The 18,669-nt window shown below is 43.6% G+C and overlaps 1 protein-coding gene across 7 annotated transcripts in view; it reads right to left on the reverse strand.

The window, feature by feature from the left end:
• Positions 1-14,969, reverse strand: part of BRIP1 (BRCA1 interacting protein C-terminal helicase 1) — an 82,763-nt gene extending 67,794 nt beyond the window's left edge. For 4 of the 7 annotated variants that reach the window (XM_039320844.1, XM_039320841.1, XM_039320843.1 and 1 more), the window contains exons 1-8: positions 14,607-14,969; positions 13,138-13,359; positions 9,713-9,912; positions 9,110-9,242; positions 7,344-7,489; positions 7,068-7,233; positions 5,789-5,929; positions 4,876-5,037 (exon numbers count right to left, since the gene is read on the reverse strand). In XM_039320844.1, the coding sequence (XP_039176778.1) occupies positions 4,876-5,037; positions 5,789-5,929; positions 7,068-7,233; positions 7,344-7,489; positions 9,110-9,242; positions 9,713-9,912; positions 13,138-13,359; positions 14,607-14,708 (1,272 nt within the window). In that variant the 5' untranslated portion in view covers positions 14,709-14,969. The remainder of the gene's footprint in view (positions 1-4,875; positions 5,038-5,788; positions 5,930-7,067; positions 7,234-7,343; positions 7,490-9,109; positions 9,243-9,712; positions 9,913-13,137; positions 13,360-14,606) is intronic. The other 3 variants (XM_039320845.1, XM_039320846.1, XM_039320847.1) reach the window with 3 other exon arrangements.
• Positions 14,970-18,669: the final 3,700 nt, after the last annotated feature.

Consider the following 18,669-nt stretch of genomic DNA (forward strand, 5'->3'; position numbering starts at 1 on the left):
AAATAGAATCGAATAGAATAGAATAGAACAGAACAGGAATAGGAACAGAATAGAATAATGGAATGAATAGAATATAATGGAATGAATAAAATAATAATAATAACGATGATGATGATGATGTTGGAAGGGACCTTAGAGGTCATCAAGTCCAACCCCCTGCTCTGCAGGAAACCCTATACCATTTCAGACAAATGGCTGTCCAGTCTCTTCTTAAAAACTTCCAGTGTTGGAGCATTCACCGCTTCTGGAGGCAGGTGGTTCCACTGGTTAATTGTTCTCACTGTCAGGAAATTTCTCCTTAGTTCCAGGTTGCTTCTCTCCTTGATTAGTTTCCATCCATTGCTTCTTGTCCTGCCTTCAGGCGCTTTGGAGAATAGCTTGACTCCCTCTCAAAACTCCCAAAATCTCGTTGCACATGCCGTCCCCTTCTTCCCAGCCCACGCAGTCTCTCACACACATGTGCACACCACAAAAAAACCCCTTCCCCTCTTTATCTGGATATTGTCGTTTTATTGTTTCCAACTTTCTTTTTTTAACAAAAAAAAAAAAAAAAGAAGGCATCTCACCAGGGAGGAAATCAGTCCACGTCAGACCTAGTAGGGGGGAAGCACTGCACTTGCTCAATGTCTGTGGCTTTTACACAGTTCCAGATGTCTTGCGCATGAATCATGCGTGGCCCCAATCTCTCTGTTTGAAACTTGAGAACGTGCAAATTGCATTCAAGCCTCTCTGCCCTCATTAATGGTCCCCTTACAAGCCCAGCACTCTGGAAAATGCTTTTTTTGGCCTTTGTTTAAAGTTTGTGATGTTGCCATTGACTCACTTTTAACAGCCAGCGCTCAAAGGCTCATGCTTTTAAAGCAGGGGAACTCAACAGGCTGCCTTCTTTATCTGGGGGGGGGAGATGGGGGGGAGAAGAGGGGGGGAAATTTATTGAACTTAATTCAGATCACTCTCCCTTCTTCCCGCAACTTGAAACATTCCTGCTCAAGATCTAATATGAGACATATTTGACAATTTCCCACGTTATTTCAGATACCCTTAAGGTTATGAGTGTATTCCTCCAACATAAATGAAAGCCAATGAGGAAATTTAGGGGGGATTTTTTTTTATTTTTCCAAATAAGGAGGAGCAGAAAAATCTAAAAATGAGATTTAGTGTCCCATTAGACTGTGTTGTTTCTCTGTGTTATATATGTGTGTGGTTATGTGCATAATCTTTTGTCATGTTATGTAGTGTATATTGGAGGTGGTTACCCTTTGAGAGCTGATTGCAATGAAATTTTATTTTAATGTATGCTGATTAGTGTACATTTAAAGTGACAATAAAGTTATTCTATTCTATTCAATTCTATTCTACTCTATTCTAATTATTTCAGTTAAGGTCCTATTCTATTATTATTTCAATTAAGATTCTATTCTATTCTATTATTATTTCAGTTAAGATTCTATTTTATTCTGTTTTTATTTCAATTAAGATCCTATTCTATTCTATTCTATTCTGTTCTAATATTATTCTATTCTATTCTATTCTATTTACTTCAATTAAGGTTCTATTCTATTATTATTTCAATTAAGATTCTATTCTTTTATTTCAATTAAGATTCTATTCTGTTGTGTTGTGTTCTAATATTATTCTATTCTATTCTGTTCTGTTCTATTCTATTCATCAATGTGTCCAGCAATTTAACAGTCATAAGTGTGAAAAAGGATCATAAGTCACTTTTTTTCAGTGATGTAACTTTGAACGGTCACTAAACGAACTGTTGTAACTTGAGGACCACCTGTAAGTAGCTGGGCTCCTTTCCAAAGAACCAAGAAAAAAAGTTCACCAATTGCCTGCTTTGTAAAACTTTCCTTTCTCCAATTTCAAATTTAATTTAAAATAACTGAGGGGGTTAATTCCCATGGTTTTGTGGGCCTGCTTTCCCAGGGCCCTAAATGGACGCGGAAATGGCCGCTCACCACCTCCCTTGCACATAATTATTTTTATAAGAAGTGTTTACCGTCATATACTTAGTGCTCAGGCCCTTGGTCAAATCAATGTTCAAGGAAGAGTCAACACTGAGAATGGTCAAAATTTCTCCAATAATAAAAAAAAATGAACAATATTTCGGGGTCTATCGGTCCCATGCAAAGTTCCTATCGCAGCATCCCTGTGATGTAAAACAATTAAGACTCCCCCCCCTCTTGACTTGGGATAGCAGACATATTGAACGACTCACGCCAAGATGAAGAGACACCAGGCAGAGTGTATTTAAAAGCAGACAGATTGGCGACAGGCACCTTAAGGACCCTTATCTTAATCTTGTTTAAAAGCACCTCGGGGTTTTTCTGAGTAATCTTTTCACTTTATAATATTCTGCTTTATGGGATGGTATGTGTGCTTCTCCAGAGAGCTGCTGATTTGACTAAAACGTTTTTAGCGCTCACGTTCATTTACGGCGGTGGCCCCCATCGGTAAGGCTTGCAAGACTTTGGGATCAGTCACGATTTTTTTTTTTAAAATGGTCACCATTAAAGCTCGCACCAATGGGCCGGCTTAAAACAGTAGACTGAATCAAATCTTTGGATGGCAACGGATAGACATAAGGCCACCATTTGATGGAGTAGTAAAAGTGAAGGGGACAAAATGGCTGACTTGGAGCAGCCTTCCCCCCCCACACCTTTTTGGGAAAGAAAAGGAATTGATGTACAGGTAGACTTTGAACCATCACTAAATAAACATACATTTACCTTCGGAGGCTTGACTTACGACAGTTCATTTAGTGACGGTTCAAAGCTGTAACAGCACAGGAAAAAAAATGACTTATGACTGGTTTTTTACATTTATGACTGTTGCAGCATCCCCGTGGTCATGTGATCAAAATTCAGACGCTTGGCAACTGACTCATATTTATGACGGTCCCGGGGTCACGTGATCCTCTTTTGCGACCCTCTGACGAGCAAAGTCAATGGGCAAACCAGATTCACTTAACAACCGTGTTACTAATTTAAGAACTGCAGTGATCCGCTTAACAAATGTGGCAAGGAAAGTCGTAAAATGGGGCAAAACCCACTTAACAAATGTCTCACTTAGCCACGAAAATGTTGGGCTCAATTGTAGTCGTAAGTCGAGGATTACCTCTATTTATACATACCATTGCACCATTACTTTAATTTTATTACCTTTTACAAGCTCACTCAATGAAAGAACACAAAAAGACCCAACCAACTTGATAGCCATCACATAACACACTGACAAATGTCCTCCTCTCAGCTTCAATACAGGACATCAATCACTGAACTTTACCGTGATGTAATTGGCTCATTGCCAAAACAAGATGACCCCTGATTGGCTCTCTAAACACTCGTGCTCATTGGCTACAATCAGGTGAAGGAAAGCTACCTGAGATCAACCTAAGCAAGTTGTGCTTCCTTTTTCTGGTTATTTGGCTATAACTTTTAATAGAATAGAGTACAGATAATTGAATAAACTTTGCTACATTACGTTCTTGATTAAATGATCTTTCCATTGATATATAATTTTATGGTACTACCCCCCACACACCAAAAAAAGTGGTTTTATTAGCCACCAAGTCTAAAAAATAGTTTTCCCAAAAGGTTTCCACAATTTTGGCCACTATTGCAGGTAACGCCAGTGCAGCTCTTCATGAGAGGCGAGGTTGCCTCCTCGCGAATAGTCTCGCTGACCCGCATTGTGCCTGCCTCCTTTCTGCTCTACACGACTGTGGAATAGGAAGAGGTGTAAACTCCACCTCCTTCTCATTGAAAAGGGTACAGAGCACCTGCTCCACCAAGTTAGCATTCTCTGAACCCTGATCCTAACCTAGTGGTGTTATTAGCCATCAAACCTCAAAAATACACTTTTCCCAAAAGGTTTCCACAATTTTGGCCACTACTGTAAATATTCCTAAACAGCCTCAGCTTATCATCTCCTGGCTGAACTTCCTCCAGAGAATGGATCATAGACCTCAAAAATGGCTCCCAGGAATTCTGGGAGTTGAAGTCCAAAGGGCAAAAAGGGGTCACAGTGGCCTATCCCTGTTCTGGAGAGCTGCCAGCTCAATTGTAGATGGCCTTTCATGAGACATCAGTATCAAAGAATGAGATTGAGGAATGAAAAGAGTGTTCCGCTCACAATAAACAGAAGTGGATTATTTAAATTAGCATCCACAATTTGGTAGTCCTGGATTAGATAGAAACCTATACAGCTAGTCCTCGAATTACAGCAATCCATTTATTGAACTGTTCAAAGTTACAACATCCCTGAAAAAAGTGACTTATGACCGTTTTTCACACTTCCAACCGTTGAAGCATCCCCATGGTGGATTATTGACATTCGGACGCTTGACAACTGACTCACATTTATGACGGTTGCAGTGTGCCGGGGTGTCATGTGATCCCCTGTTGCGACCTTCTGACAAGCAAAGTCAACAGGGAAGTCAGATTCGCTTAACGACCGTCTTACTATTTAGCAAGTGCTGTGATTTGCTTAATAAATACAGCAAGAAAAGTCATAAAATGGGGGCAAAATGGACTTCACCAATTTCTCACTTAACAACATAAATTTGGGGCTCAGCTGCGGTCGGAAGTTGAGAAGTACCAGAACATTATTCCCTTTGGGAAAATTTTTCCCAAAAATTTTGGGGAAAACTCAGTTTTTGGTCGTAAGTTGAGGACTACCTGTATTTATATTTTTATTACATTCTTTTTCCCCTCAACAACGGTAGCTTATCACCTCCTGGCTGATCTTCTGTTAACTTCTCCCAGGAGAAAGAATCCTTTAATTCACAAATGGCTCTTTCTAAATAAAAGAGTCAAACACACAAACAAACACACACACACCTCTCTGGAAAAGAGTGATGGGCTTTACCTTGTAAGAGGGCAAAAAGCACAAAACCCCACGTTGTACCGTCCGACAGACTGACAGCAACAGCTCACCGACTTCATCTTGAAACTCAAAAGTTTCCGTGTGCTGGAAAGTTGCCCGTAACTCCCTGTGTTTCGGGCCGGCTCCAATGGTACCAACCCAGACCTGTTGGGATATTGATTTGGACATTGGTAAGCAAATTGTATTCAGGAATGAAATTCCCAGGATGAAGAAAATGGCAAAGCCACCATTTAAAAGAGATTAATAATAATAATAAAGTTGGAAGGGACCTTGGAGGTCATCCAGTCCAACCCCCTGCTCAAACAGGGGACCCTATACCATTTCAGACAAATGGCTCTCCAGTCTCTTCTTAAAAGCTTCCAGTGTTGGAGCATTCACTGCTTCTGGAGGCAGGTTGTTCCACGGATTAATTGTTCTGTCAGGAAGTTTCTCCTTAGTTCTAGGTTGCTTCTCTCCTTGATTAGTTTCCATCCGTTACTTCTTGCCCTGCCTTCAGGTGCTTTGGAGAATAGCTTGACTCCCTCTTCTTTGGGGCAGCTCCTGAGATACTGGAACACTGCTATCATGTCCCTCCTCATCCTTCTCTTCATTAAACTAGACATACCCAATTCCAGCAACCGTTCCTTATATGTTTTAGCCTCCATCTTTGTTGCTCTTTTCTGCACTCTTTCTAGAATCTCAACATCATTTTTTTTACACTGTGGTGACCAAAACTGGATGCAGTACTCCAAGTGTGGCCTTGCCAAGGCCTTGTAAAGTGGTATTAATACTTCACGTGATCTTGATTCTGTCCCTCTGTTAATGCAGCCTAGCACTGTGTTGCTTTTTTTGGCAGCTGCAGCACACTGAATGAATGAACCTCAGAATGAATTGGTACTGAATGAAGGGAGCTTACCTGTGAATTTCTAATGACATGGTTCGCTTCAAGCTGAATGGAGAAGTTCACCCCGAGCTCAGATGAAAAGGAATCCATTGGAGAAAGCGTTCCCGAGGTTAAAACGATGGATCTGACCACACTGCTTAAATTGGAGAAGGCCTACAGAAAATAAACACACAAAACATATCCGCGTTTGTGGTTTTCAAGTACAGATCCTTAAATCCCCAAAATGCCCCTACAAGGCAGTCCTCGATTTACTACAGTTGAGAGCGGAATTTTCGTTGTTAAGCAAGGCAGTTTTTAAGTGAGTCACAGCCACGTTTACACCCTGTTTTGCCATAGTCAATAAGCAAATCATCTGCATCTGTTAGGTTAATAACGTAGGAACGTGGTGGGTTCGAGTGGTTGAAACGCTGGGAATATCATGGATCCCGCCTTGGACCTTCTCCGTTCAGAGTTTGAGTCAGCAGAGGAAAGCACGCAGCCAAATATTGGTTAGGATTGAGGTTCAGAGAATGCTAACTTGCTGGAGCAAGTGCTCCCCCACCCTTTTCAATGAGGAGGAGGTGGAGTTCACACCTCCTCCTGTTCCACGGCCATGTAAAGCAGAAAGGAGGCAGGCACAATGTGGGTCAGCGAGACTATTTGCGAGGAGGCAACCTCGCCTCTCATGAAGGGTTGCACTGGCGTTACCTGCAGTAGTGGCCAAAATTGTGGAAACCTTTTGGGAAAACTGTATTTTTTAGGTTTGGTGGCTAATAAAACCACTTTTTTTGGTGTGGGGGGGGGTAGTACCATAAAATTATATATCAATGGAAAGATGATTTAATCAAGCATGTAATGCAACAAAGTTTGTTCAATTATCTGTACGGTGAAAGTTGGACCATAAGAAAGGCTGAGTGCCAAAGAATTGAGGCCTTTGAACTCTGGTGCTGGAGAAGACTCCTTCCAGTCCCCTGGACTGCGAGGCGATCAAACTGGTCAGTCCTAGAGGAGATCAACTCTGACTGCTCCTTAGAAGGCCAGATCCTGAAGTTGAAACTCAAGTTCTTTGGCCACCTAATGAGAAGGAAGGACTCACTGGAGAAGAGCCTGATGCTGGGAAAGATGGAGGGCAATAGAAGAAGGGGACGACAGAGAATGAGGTGGCTGGATGGAGTCACTGAAGCAGTAGGCGTGAGCTTCAATGGACTCCAGAAGATGGTAGAGGACAGGAAGGCCTGGAGGAACGTTGTCCATGGGGTCGCCATGGATCGGACACAACTTCACAACTAACAACAACAACAAAACAGCTTACCACAGCTGGATTCAAACACCAGAAGTTGAGGCTGTTTACGGCCGTTTTACATCGTGATCTTTTCCGAGGACGGGCCAAGAAACCGTCTTTATCCAGAATCTCAGGTGGATTTTCATTCATCCAGATGAAAGTTTGCTGCAGGGCAATTCGGTAATCGTCAGCAAATCTAAGGAGAAGCAAACTGAAAATGTAGACAAATCCCTGAAATATATTGAATTAGGAGGACCGCAATTGGTACACTGGAGAAAAAAGAAGGACAGTGAGACCTTTACTGACCTGTGGTTTTCTTTGAAAAGATTCTGGATGACCATAAATAGACCTTTTAGGATAACTTGAGATGAAGGACTTATAACTGGAACGGAAACCAATTGGTCAAACCCAGAAATCTTTTCTTCCTTTTCAAGCACAGCGTGAAGATGTTTCTAGGAAAGAGCAAAACGGTTAAGGAGGGACTTTAAAGAACCCACATAATTATTCCACGGGGATGGGGCTCCTCTGTTTCCACAAGAACAAGAATCGCAACAATATGCATTAAGAAAGGCCCGCCAAACATTTTGAAGACCAGTCCCACCAATACTGACAGGGCTGGTTGCTAGTATATCGACAGAGAGTAAAGGCTACTCCCGTGGTGGCGAACCTATGGCACGCGTGCCACAGGTGGCACGCAGAGCCCTCTCTGTGGGCACATGCGCTGTCATCCCAGTCCTAGGCCTTCAGATGGGTTTTATAAAACCTTTTCGCTTTAGGCCTCCGCCGCCATGTGCAAAAAAAAGGCTCAATCAATCAATTTCAACTTCTCACGGGAAAAAAAAGATCTCGCAAAGTTGGAATTGATTGATTGAACTTTTTAGTCCCACCCAGTCTGCCGTTACCACCACAGCCACGGCCACCCAATGGCCACGCCCACCCAATGGGCCATGCCCACCCGGCACCCAACAATACATAAGTGGGTTTTGGGTTGCAGTTTGGGCACTCAGTCTCTAAAAGGTTCACCATCACTGCCCTACTCCCTTCTAGCATGGATGATGTTACCTAGTTGGGTAATAAAACATCTACAAAAAAACAACCACAGTCCTTCTCCGCTTCCTCTTCCTCCTGCTCCACTCTTCTAATCCCACTCCCTTCTAGCACTGATGATGTAACCTAGTTGGGTCATGAAACATGTGCAAGAAAACAACCAAGCTCAGAGAGCACCAAGGACTGCACAGTCCTTCTCTTCCACCTGCTCCACTCTTCAAATCCCACTCCCTTCTAGCACTGATGATGTAACCTAGTTGGGTCTCTCTCTCTCTCTCTCTCCCTCCCCCCCCCCTCTCACACACACACACACACACACTCCCTCACCTCACCTCACAGGGTCGTTGTGGTAAGCAAAATAGAAGGAAAATAGCTGCCTTGAGTTACTTGTGAAAAAACAATAAAGATGGGATACACAGAAATAAGATACATGAATAAAATAAACTCTGAGCTACAAATATGCACTTCTATTAGTATTTAATTAATGAATTGATTACTAGGTTTCTACAGAGCAAAATCCAAACAGTTTAAGAATATTGTGCAAATCTGTTTTAGCCAGATGAATGTTAATATAGGTAGTCCTCGACCTACGACCACAACTGAGCCCAAAATTTAATGTTGTTAAGTGAGACATATGTTAGTGACTTTTGCCCCATTTTACGACTTTTCTCGCCACAGTTGTTAAGTGAATCACTGCAGTTCATAAGTTAGTAACCCGCTTGTTAAGTGAATCTGGCTTCCCCCATTGACTTTGCTTGTCAGAAGGTCGCAAAAGGGGATCACATGACCCCTGGGGTCATAAATATGAACCAGCTCCCAGTTGTCTGAATTTTGATCATGTGATCATGGGGATGCTGCAAAGGTCATAACTATGAAAAACGGTCATAACTCACATTTTTCAGTGCCGTTGCAACTAAATGAACTACCTGTATGCTGTTTTTACCATTGAGTTCCAAAACAGTTTTGAAGATGGCATCTTCAAACTGATTTTCATGTATCGTTAAAAATTCCTACCTAATTCCTACCTGTAAAAGGGGAAATGTGGCATCTGTAATTCCCATTTCATGCAAAATGGCCACCATTTGACTTCCGCTCCAGACTTTGCTTGAGGTCTCATAACCGCTCTGGATCAGCTGACTGCAGGCACTCCTTAACCAACTGCAAAACAGGCAAATTTTATAGAATAGAATAGAATAGAATAAGTAGAATAGAATAGAACAGAATGAAATAATTAGAACATAGAACAGAACAGAATAGAATAGAATGGAATAGAATAGATGGAACAGAATAGAATGAAATAATAAGAATAGAATAGAATAGAATAAGATTAGAATAGAATAGAATAGAATAGAATAGAATAGAATAGAATAGAATAGAATAGAATAGAATCAGGAAGAAGAATATAATGGAATGGAATGGAATAGAATTGTATGGAGTGGAGTGGAGTGGAGTGGAGTAGAGTAGAGTAGAGTAGAGTAGAATAGAATCAGGAAGAAGAATGGAATGGAATGGAATAGAATAGAATTCATTTACTAAACAAATTTAGATGACGACCAAGTAACACAATCATTTCCACCTCAAAGTCCCGAAGCTCATTTTCACTCCACTGCTAAGTGCTCTTCACTTACTTTGTCAGACTGTAGCACACAGCACGCAAAGGCTGGTGGTCATTCGGCCTAATGTGGTTGTTCACCATCGTGTCCAGCTCCTCTTGCGCCAACTTGAGCTGTTCCTCCGTCACGTTATAGCTGGCCGACTCCCGTGCACAGTCCTCAATATTATGAGCTTCGTCTAAAATCAGCACCTGATCTTTCAGCTCAATTTCCATCTGCAAAAATTGAAATCAATTAATTTATCAATTAGCAAAAGCAGACTTATTTTTATTTGGAATAATAATAATAATAATAATAATAATAATAATAATAATAATAATAAAGTTGGGAGGGACCTTGGAGGTCATCTAGTCCAACCCCCTGCTCAGGCAGGAAACTCTATACCAGTGATGGTAAACCTTTTAGAGACCGAGTGCCCAAACTGCAACCCAAAACCCACTTATGTATCGTCGGGTGACAGGTGGGCGTGGCCCATTGGGTGGGCGTGGCTGCAGTGGTAACGGCAGACTGGGGGGGGGGCTAAAAAGTTCAATCAATCAATTCCAACTTTGTGAGATCTTTTTTTTTCCCACGAGAAGTTGACATTGATGGATTGATTGAACTTTTTTTTTTTTTTTTTTTTTTTTTTGTGCACACAGTGGCGGAGGCCTAAAGCGAAAAGGTTTTATAAAACCCAGCTGAAGGACTGGGGCAACAGCACGCCTGCCCACAGAGAGGGCTCTGAGTGCCGCCTCCGGCACTCGTGCCATAGGTTCGCCACCATGGCCCTATACCATTTCAGACAATCTCTTCTTAAAAACTTCCAGTGTTGGAGCATTCACCGCTTATGGAGGCAAGTTGTTCCACTGGTTAATTGTTCTGACAGTCAGGAAGTTATTTGGAACATTGTGAATGCTCCAACACTGGAATTTTTTAAGAAGAAACTGAACTGCCATTTGTCTGAAATGGTATAGGGTTTCCTGCCTGAGCAGGGGGTTGGACTAGAAGACCTCCAAGGTCCCTTCCAACTCTATATTATTATTATTATTATTATTATTATTATTATTATTAATCATCACACAGTCAGCCAGATGTTCAGACTGGATTTGGCATTTTTGTCTACCTATCGAGTCCTTACCAAGGACCTGGGATAGGCAGATGTGGACGTTTGATGGTATTACAGATATCGTCGCAGGATGGAAGCTGTTCCCAGTAAAGCCACCTTTTGCAATTGACTAATGGTGAATTTGTCAATGCCAATGGTGTTCAAGTGGTGCTCCAGTTGTTTTGGGATTGCACCCAACGCACCTATTACTATTGGTACTACCCTTGCTTGCCTTTGCCACAGTCATTCTATTGACCACTTGGTAAGCTGTTGCAAGAAGATTGCACAAACTGATTACAAGCAGCGGCATGACAAAGTAGCAACAATGGTGCATTGGAAGATCTGCAAAAAATATCATTTGCCTGTAAGCAAAAACTGGTGGGATCATAAAATAGAGAAAGTCATAGCAAATGATAAAATTAAACTGCTCTGGGACTTCAGAATTCAAACAGACAAGCACCTGCAACATAACACCCCAGACTTAACAATTGTCGATAAGAAAGACAAAAAAGTCTGGATAGTGGACGTGGCAGTGCCTGGAGATAGCATAATAGAAGAGAAAGAACTGGAGAAGATAACAAAATACAAAGACCTACAAATAGAAATAGAAAGACTGTGGCAAAAGCAAGCAAGGGTAGTACCAATAGTAATAGGCTCCTTGGGTGCAATCCCAAAACAACTGGAGCACCACTTGAACACCATTGGCATTGACAAATTCGCTATTATTCAATTGCAAAAGGCAGCCTTATTAGGAACTGCTTCCATCCTGCGACGATATCTGTAATACCATCAAACATCCACATCTGCCTATCCCAGGTCCTGGGTAAGGACTCGATAGGTAGACAAAATGCCAAATCCAGTCTGAACATCTGGCTGACTGTGCGATGATCGATAATAATAATAATAAAGTTGGGAGGGACCTTGGAGGTCATCTAGTCCAACCCCCTGCTCAGGCAGGAAACTCTATACCAGTGATGGTAAACCTTTTAGAGACCGAGTGCCCAAACTGCAACCCAAAACCCACTTATGTATCGTCGGGTGACAGGTGGGCGTGGCCCATTGGGTGGGCGTGGCTGCAGTGGTAACGGCAGACTGGGGGGGGGGCTAAAAAGTTCAATCAATCAATTCCAACTTTGTGAGATCTTTTTTTTTCCCACGAGAAGTTGACATTGATGGATTGATTGAACTTTTTTTTTTTTTTTTTTTTTTTTTTGTGCACACAGTGGCGGAGGCCTAAAGCGAAAAGGTTTTATAAAACCCAGCTGAAGGACTGGGGCAACAGCACGCCTGCCCACAGAGAGGGCTCTGAGTGCCGCCTCCGGCACTCGTGCCATAGGTTCGCCACCATGGCCCTATACCATTTCAGACAATCTCTTCTTAAAAACTTCCAGTGTTGGAGCATTCACCGCTTATGGAGGCAAGTTGTTCCACTGGTTAATTGTTCTGACAGTCAGGAAGTTATTTGGAACATTGTGAATGCTCCAACACTGGAATTTTTTAAGAAGAAACTGAACTGCCATTTGTCTGAAATGGTATAGGGTTTCCTGCCTGAGCAGGGGGTTGGACTAGAAGACCTCCAAGGTCCCTTCCAACTCTATATTATTATTATTATTATTATTATTATTATTATTATTAATCATCACACAGTCAGCCAGATGTTCAGACTGGATTTGGCATTTTTGTCTACCTATCGAGTCCTTACCAAGGACCTGGGATAGGCAGATGTGGACGTTTGATGGTATTACAGATATCGTCGCAGGATGGAAGCTGTTCCCAGTAAAGCCACCTTTTGCAATTGACTAATGGTGAATTTGTCAATGCCAATGGTGTTCAAGTGGTGCTCCAGTTGTTTTGGGATTGCACCCAACGCACCTATTACTATTGGTACTACCCTTGCTTGCCTTTGCCACAGTCATTCTATTTCTATTTCTATGTCTTTGTATTTTGTTATCTTCTCCAGTTCTTTCTCGTCTATTCTGCTGTCTCCAGGCACTTCCATGTCCACTATCCAGACTTTTTTGTCTTTCTTATCGACAGTTGTTAAGTCCGGGGTGTTATGTTACAGGTGCTTGTCTGTTTGAATTCTGAAGTCCCAGAACAGCTTAATTCTATCATTTTCTATGACTTTCTCTATTTTATGATCCCACCAGTTCTTGCTTACAGGCAAATGATATTTCTTGCAGATCTTCCAATGCACCATTGTTGCTACTTTGTCATTATTATTACTATTATTATTATTATTGATGTTCTGCTTCAGATACCACGGAGGCCCCCCCCCACAAGGTACAAGGAAAACAGGTCGTGAAAAGAATGTGTAGCGTCCCAGACAATCCTGGGAAATGATATTCATACTTACGCTTTCTCTTATCTGAGAGTCCAAAAGATAGTTGTATGGACAGAACACAATCTCGGCATACGCCATTAGCTCACGAGCTGCAAAGTAGGCGCAGGATCGGAGTTTCTTTCCCAAGCTCACCAATTCTTCCAAATCCCAAGTCTGATGTTTTCTATCTGCCGACGGTATCGAGAGACACTCGGTCAGCCTATGGGCTCCATGATAAAAAGAACAAGAGACACCCTGGAAGCAGACAATTGAGATTTTTTTTTTTTTTAAAAAAAGCCACGAACCTTCATGTGCAGGTAGTCCTCGACTTACAGCCGTTCATTTAGTGACCGTCCTAAGTTAGAACGGCCCTGAAAAAAGTGACGTAGGACCGTTCGTCACACGATCATTGCAGCGTCCCCACCGTCACGGGATCAAAATTCGGGCACTTGGCAACTGACTCATATTTATGACGGTTGCAGTGACCCCCTTTTGCGACCTCCTGACCAGGAAAGTCAATGGGGAAGCCAGATTCGCTTAACAACTGGGTTGCTAATTGAATCACTGTAGTGATTTACTTAACAATCATGGCAAGAAAAGTCGTAAAATGGGGCAAAACTCACTGAACAAATTTCTCGCTTAGCAACAAAAATCCTGGGCTCAGTTGTGGTCACAGGTCGAGACTACCTGTATAGGGTTTCCTGCCTGAGCAGGGGGTTGGACTAGAACAGTGGTTCTTAACCTGGGCGATATTGCCCCCCAGGGGGCGATTTCATTTTTCAGGGGGGAGAATGAACGAAAATATGGCGATATGGGAGCGATGGAGCGAGAAGTTTTGGGGACACTTTTGAGACTTTTTCGTGCAGTGAATCGCTGTATATCTGTCGTACAAAAACATCAGATCGCTCGCTATTAGTGGATTGAATTGTGGTTTTAAATGTTCCTCCCGCTAGCTTCAGTACAGAACGCCGTACATATGTGAATACGCATCGCTTATCTTCATGCGCGTTGCGTAGCCCTCTACCCATACAGTGGCGCGCCATTAGCCAGAATATGGGAGATGTGGTTCAAATCTCACCGGCTCAAGGTTGACTCAGCCTTCCATCCTTCCGAGGTAGGTAAAATGAGGACCCAGATTGTTGGGGGCAATGTAAATATATACATACATTGCTTACTGGTGTACACCGCTTAGAGAGTGCTTGCACTTAAAGCGGTATATAAGTCTCATAAATAAATAAATAACTAAATATGGGGAAAAGACTGGAAATAAATTATTTGCATCGATATGTCCCGATGACAATTTTAAAGAAAACAAAAGAAGTGTTTGCATAAATTGAAGAATTATTTCCTATGTTATGATTGAGAGGTTATGTTGAGGGAGGGGGGCGATGACAACTTCCTCATTGGCTCAAGGGGTCGATTCGTTCAAAAAGGTTAAGAACCACTGGGCTAGAAGACCTCCAAGGTCCCTTCCAATTCTGTTATTCTGAAAACACACTCACCTCTTTTCCTTCCAGCAACTCTGAGCACTTTTCATTCTTGTTGCTCCCTCGGGAGACCCGTGGATGGACGCAGGAATACTCTCTACTTGACAGAATGGTCATGCGCACTCTTGAGTAGCGAGTCCGGTGCAGCTCCTTCACAATCTGAGCTATTTGCTTGTGAGTTCGGGTGCCGAAAAATATTTTGGGGATCGGCAACTTCCCTCCATTCTCCTTCTTGGCCTCAGAAGCATTTTTGGTGTTTTGCTCAAGATCGGAGCAAGAACACGTGGTGCAGGGATTGGGCGGTTGTAACTATGGGGGGGAAAAAATCCCATTAAAGATATTAATTTGGCAAAAACTGGATGGAAGGGGCAGTCACTGCAATCCTACTGGACCAGTGGTTCTCAACCTTTTTAATGCCGTGACCCCCAACCGGTCGTAAGTCGAGGACTACTCAACCGGTCGTAAGTCGAGGACTACTCAACTGGTGCAGCACCGTTTGCAGAATGGGACTTTTGGCGGGCTCAGCAGGGCAGAGACAGCCTGGACAATTCCTATTGGCTTTGAAAGCCAATAGAATTAGACTCTATTCAAGAGAGTCTATTCTATTGGCTTTCAAAAGCCAATAGAATAAAAGGGAGTAGGAAAAGGGGGAAAAAATGGCGGACTGCATTGTTTGGCAACCCCCGTGAAATGGTCGTTCGACCCCAAATGGGGTCCCGACCCACAGGTTGAGAACCACTGTACTGGACCAATTGGGAGGTAAGCAGTTTGTTTATATGATTTATATTCCGCCGTTATTATTTTTATAAACCACTCAAGACAGCAAACATATCAAATGCTTCGTCTTCCTCTTCTTTTCCTCACAACAGCCCTGTGAGCTGAGTTGGGCTGAGAGAGGGACTGGCCCAAGGTGACCCCACTGGGATTCATGTCTAAGGAGGGACTATAACTCACACTCTCTTGTGACTGGCCCAAAGCCACCCAGCTGGCTTTCCTGCCTAAGGCAGGACTATAACTCACTGTCTCCTGGTGATTGGCCCAAGGTCACCCAGCTGGCTTTCATGTCTAAGGCGGGACTAGAACTCTCAGTTTCCTGGTGATTGGCCCAAAGTCACCCAATTGGCTTTCAAGCCTATGACGGGTCTAGAAACCTCAGTCTCCTGGTGATTGGCCCAAAGTCATCCAATTGGCTTTCAAGCCTATGACAGGTCTAGAAATCTCAGTCTCCTGGTGATTGGCCCAAAGTCACTCGGCCAGCTTTCATTTCTAAGGCAGGTCTAACACTCTCAGTCTCCTGGTGATTGGCAGAAGATGGATAGCCATCTGTCAGACCTGCTTTAATTTCGAGCTGTCGGGTTGATTTCCAGGTCTAAATGATTCCTTCCACCTCCGGGATTCTAGCGTTCACTCTGATCTGTGATCCTTACAAGGCCAATAGTAACAGCGACAATGACAGCAAGGCCACATCATCTTCCCAGCATAAAAAAAAATGTCACACTGACATGGAGAAGCAGACACATACAGTACTTCTGTCCAAATCCTTCCTCCCTCCATCCTCTTAATTGTAATCAGTAAGATTATCCTCCCCCACCCACCCACCCACCCCGGGTAAGCAAATGCTAAGTCACTGGGCGCGTTATGCTACAGTAGTCAGGATCAACTATCTCTTCGCCTGGGCTCTATGGAAAAGCGGGTTCCAATTACCCCTCGTCCCCACTCGAGCGTGTCTGGCGTTAAAAATGACAATGCAGGGTAGAACGGGCTGTCAATGCAACCCCTTCAGGAGCTGCCAGCCAGCGGGATAAAAGGCCAGTTGACGTGCCAAAGAAACGGGGCCGTCCGCGTGGATAAAGTTACCGGCCGCGCTGGAATTGTTACATTCCTCTCTCGGGTTGCCAGAAACGGCAGATTTCATTATGTCGTCCTGCGACATTAAACAGAGGCTTCCAAATAGCCGCTCTTCTCGATATTGAATAATTACTTATTCACCCCCAAGGATAAAAGGGAGACTTGATGAATGGGGCCCCTTGTCCGCCAGTGAGGAGAAAACAGCTGACACTGGGTGTCTGTTACATACCCCACTTTCTTGGCCTGGGCTCCGTAGTCGGACAGAAAACCTGGAACTCAAACTATGCCGCGTGATATTACAGTCGACACTTGTCGGGTTTTGTTTTGTGTTTTTTTTTCAGAAAAAAAGGAGGAAAGAGATCGCTAGGCGCACGCAGCCCTGAACACGAGCACACAAAACTAGGGTACAGCGCCTGCTGATGGAATGGTTGGTAGGGGTGTTTGACCCAACGGGGAACACCTGGTCAGGAACCCGTCTATGGGGCAGGAGGTTTCAGGAAATACAGGTAGTCCTCGACTTACAACGGTTCATTTAGTGACAGTTCAAAGTTGCAACGACACTGGGGAAAGTGACTTCACGGTGACGACCTTTGCAGCATCCCCATGGCAACTGCTTCGTATGTTGTGGTTCCGATAGATGAGACCAGTAAAAAGAACTCCCATGCTAAAAAAGCTTACTTAAAGAACATATTTATTTGGCTACATAATATCGGCACGGTCAAAAGTGAACCCAAGACTGAAAACCCCCACACACTAAGGTTACAAAGTTACAAGCGAAACTTCCCACCCCTGTTATAAATCACATTCCCCAATTAATTACTTGCACGGGCTTTCTAAAGATACAACCCGCCAAAATGCAGCTAGCAATGACCTTGGTTCCCACAGAACAATGTATTTTTATGGCTTAAGATAAAACTCTCATCTCCCTACTCCCAAGTCTGTCTATGGCAGTGGTGGTGAACCTATGGCACATGTGCCAGAGGCGGCACTCAGAGCCCTTTCTGTTGGCACATGCGCCGCCGCCACCAGCAGCAGGTCCATCAGGCCGCCCCTGCCACCCAGAGCCCTGCCCAGCGCAAAGAAGGTGAAGTGGCCAATTAGCAAGCTCGAGTAGAGGTGGTAGAGCAGAGGTCACCAACCATTGTCGATTGACGGACTGGAAGAAAAGAGAGAGGGAAGCATTTTACATGCGTGCGTGCATGCATGGGGCTGCGAGCATGCACGTGCTGCAAATGGGGCGGGGCTAGTGGCTGTGTGATACTCACCAGCCCTGCCCCGTTCTTGCATGGTGCAGTGCCTTGTACTTGCACCCTGCGGCGCGGCGGCGGCCGTGTTTGCGCCTTGCAGTACGATGGCCCATTTTTGCACCCCTGGTTTTTGCATGCCAAGAGGTGGCACTCAGAGGCACCTCCCTGCCCCTAGCACTTTGCGATAAATAAGTGGGTTTTGGGTTGCGGTTTGGGCACTCAGTCCCTGAAAGGTTCGCCATCACTGGTCTATGGCAACCGAAAACGAAGGGGAAAATGGTTTCAGCTAATTTCGTTGTAGAGTTGACATATTTATGATCGTTGCTGTGTCCCAAGGCCATCTGATCCCCTTTTACGAAGTTCTGACAAGCAAAGTCAAGGGGGAAAGCCAGATTCACTTAACAACCGGGTTACCAACTTTAGCAACCCCAGTGACTCACTTAACAACTGTGGCAAGAAAGGTCATACAATGGAGCAAAGCTCACTTAACAACAGAAATTTTGGCCTCCGTTGTGGTCATAGGTTGAGGACAACCTGTAACGGAGGAATAGGGAAGGGGGAAGGACATCAGCCTGGCAACCAAACATAGGTTTGTTTGTTTATTTGTGTCAGAAGCATCACAATTAAAATAAGGCATACTATGTGATGTAGCATTTAAAATGTAAAATGTAAGATTAAAGGATGTACAGGTTAAACAGATCCTGCCCAGAAACTAGCAACGTTAATTGTATTCTGTCGCGCTGTGATGAGGTTCTCAAGTGTACATTGATCGGGACACAAAAGGCAGGTATATATAGGTGTTATTGTCTGTGTGTCACCACGATCAAGGATGAAACTTTGGCAGCTATGTGCCTCTGCGTTTCAACTTGCCTTTAGATTGAGGGGGGGAGAGGTGTTACTTTCAATTGGGTAAGATGGAGAAACGAAACTTCTTTGATTCAGCTGCAGATGGTGGGAGCCCAAAGCCTTGTCAAGGACAGCAG

The sequence above is a fragment of the Crotalus tigris genome, unplaced genomic scaffold (assembly GCF_016545835.1).
Source record: "Crotalus tigris isolate CLP2741 ecotype Arizona unplaced genomic scaffold, ASM1654583v1 scf7180000023712.884563, whole genome shotgun sequence".
Taxonomy (NCBI): domain Eukaryota; kingdom Metazoa; phylum Chordata; class Lepidosauria; order Squamata; family Viperidae; genus Crotalus; species Crotalus tigris.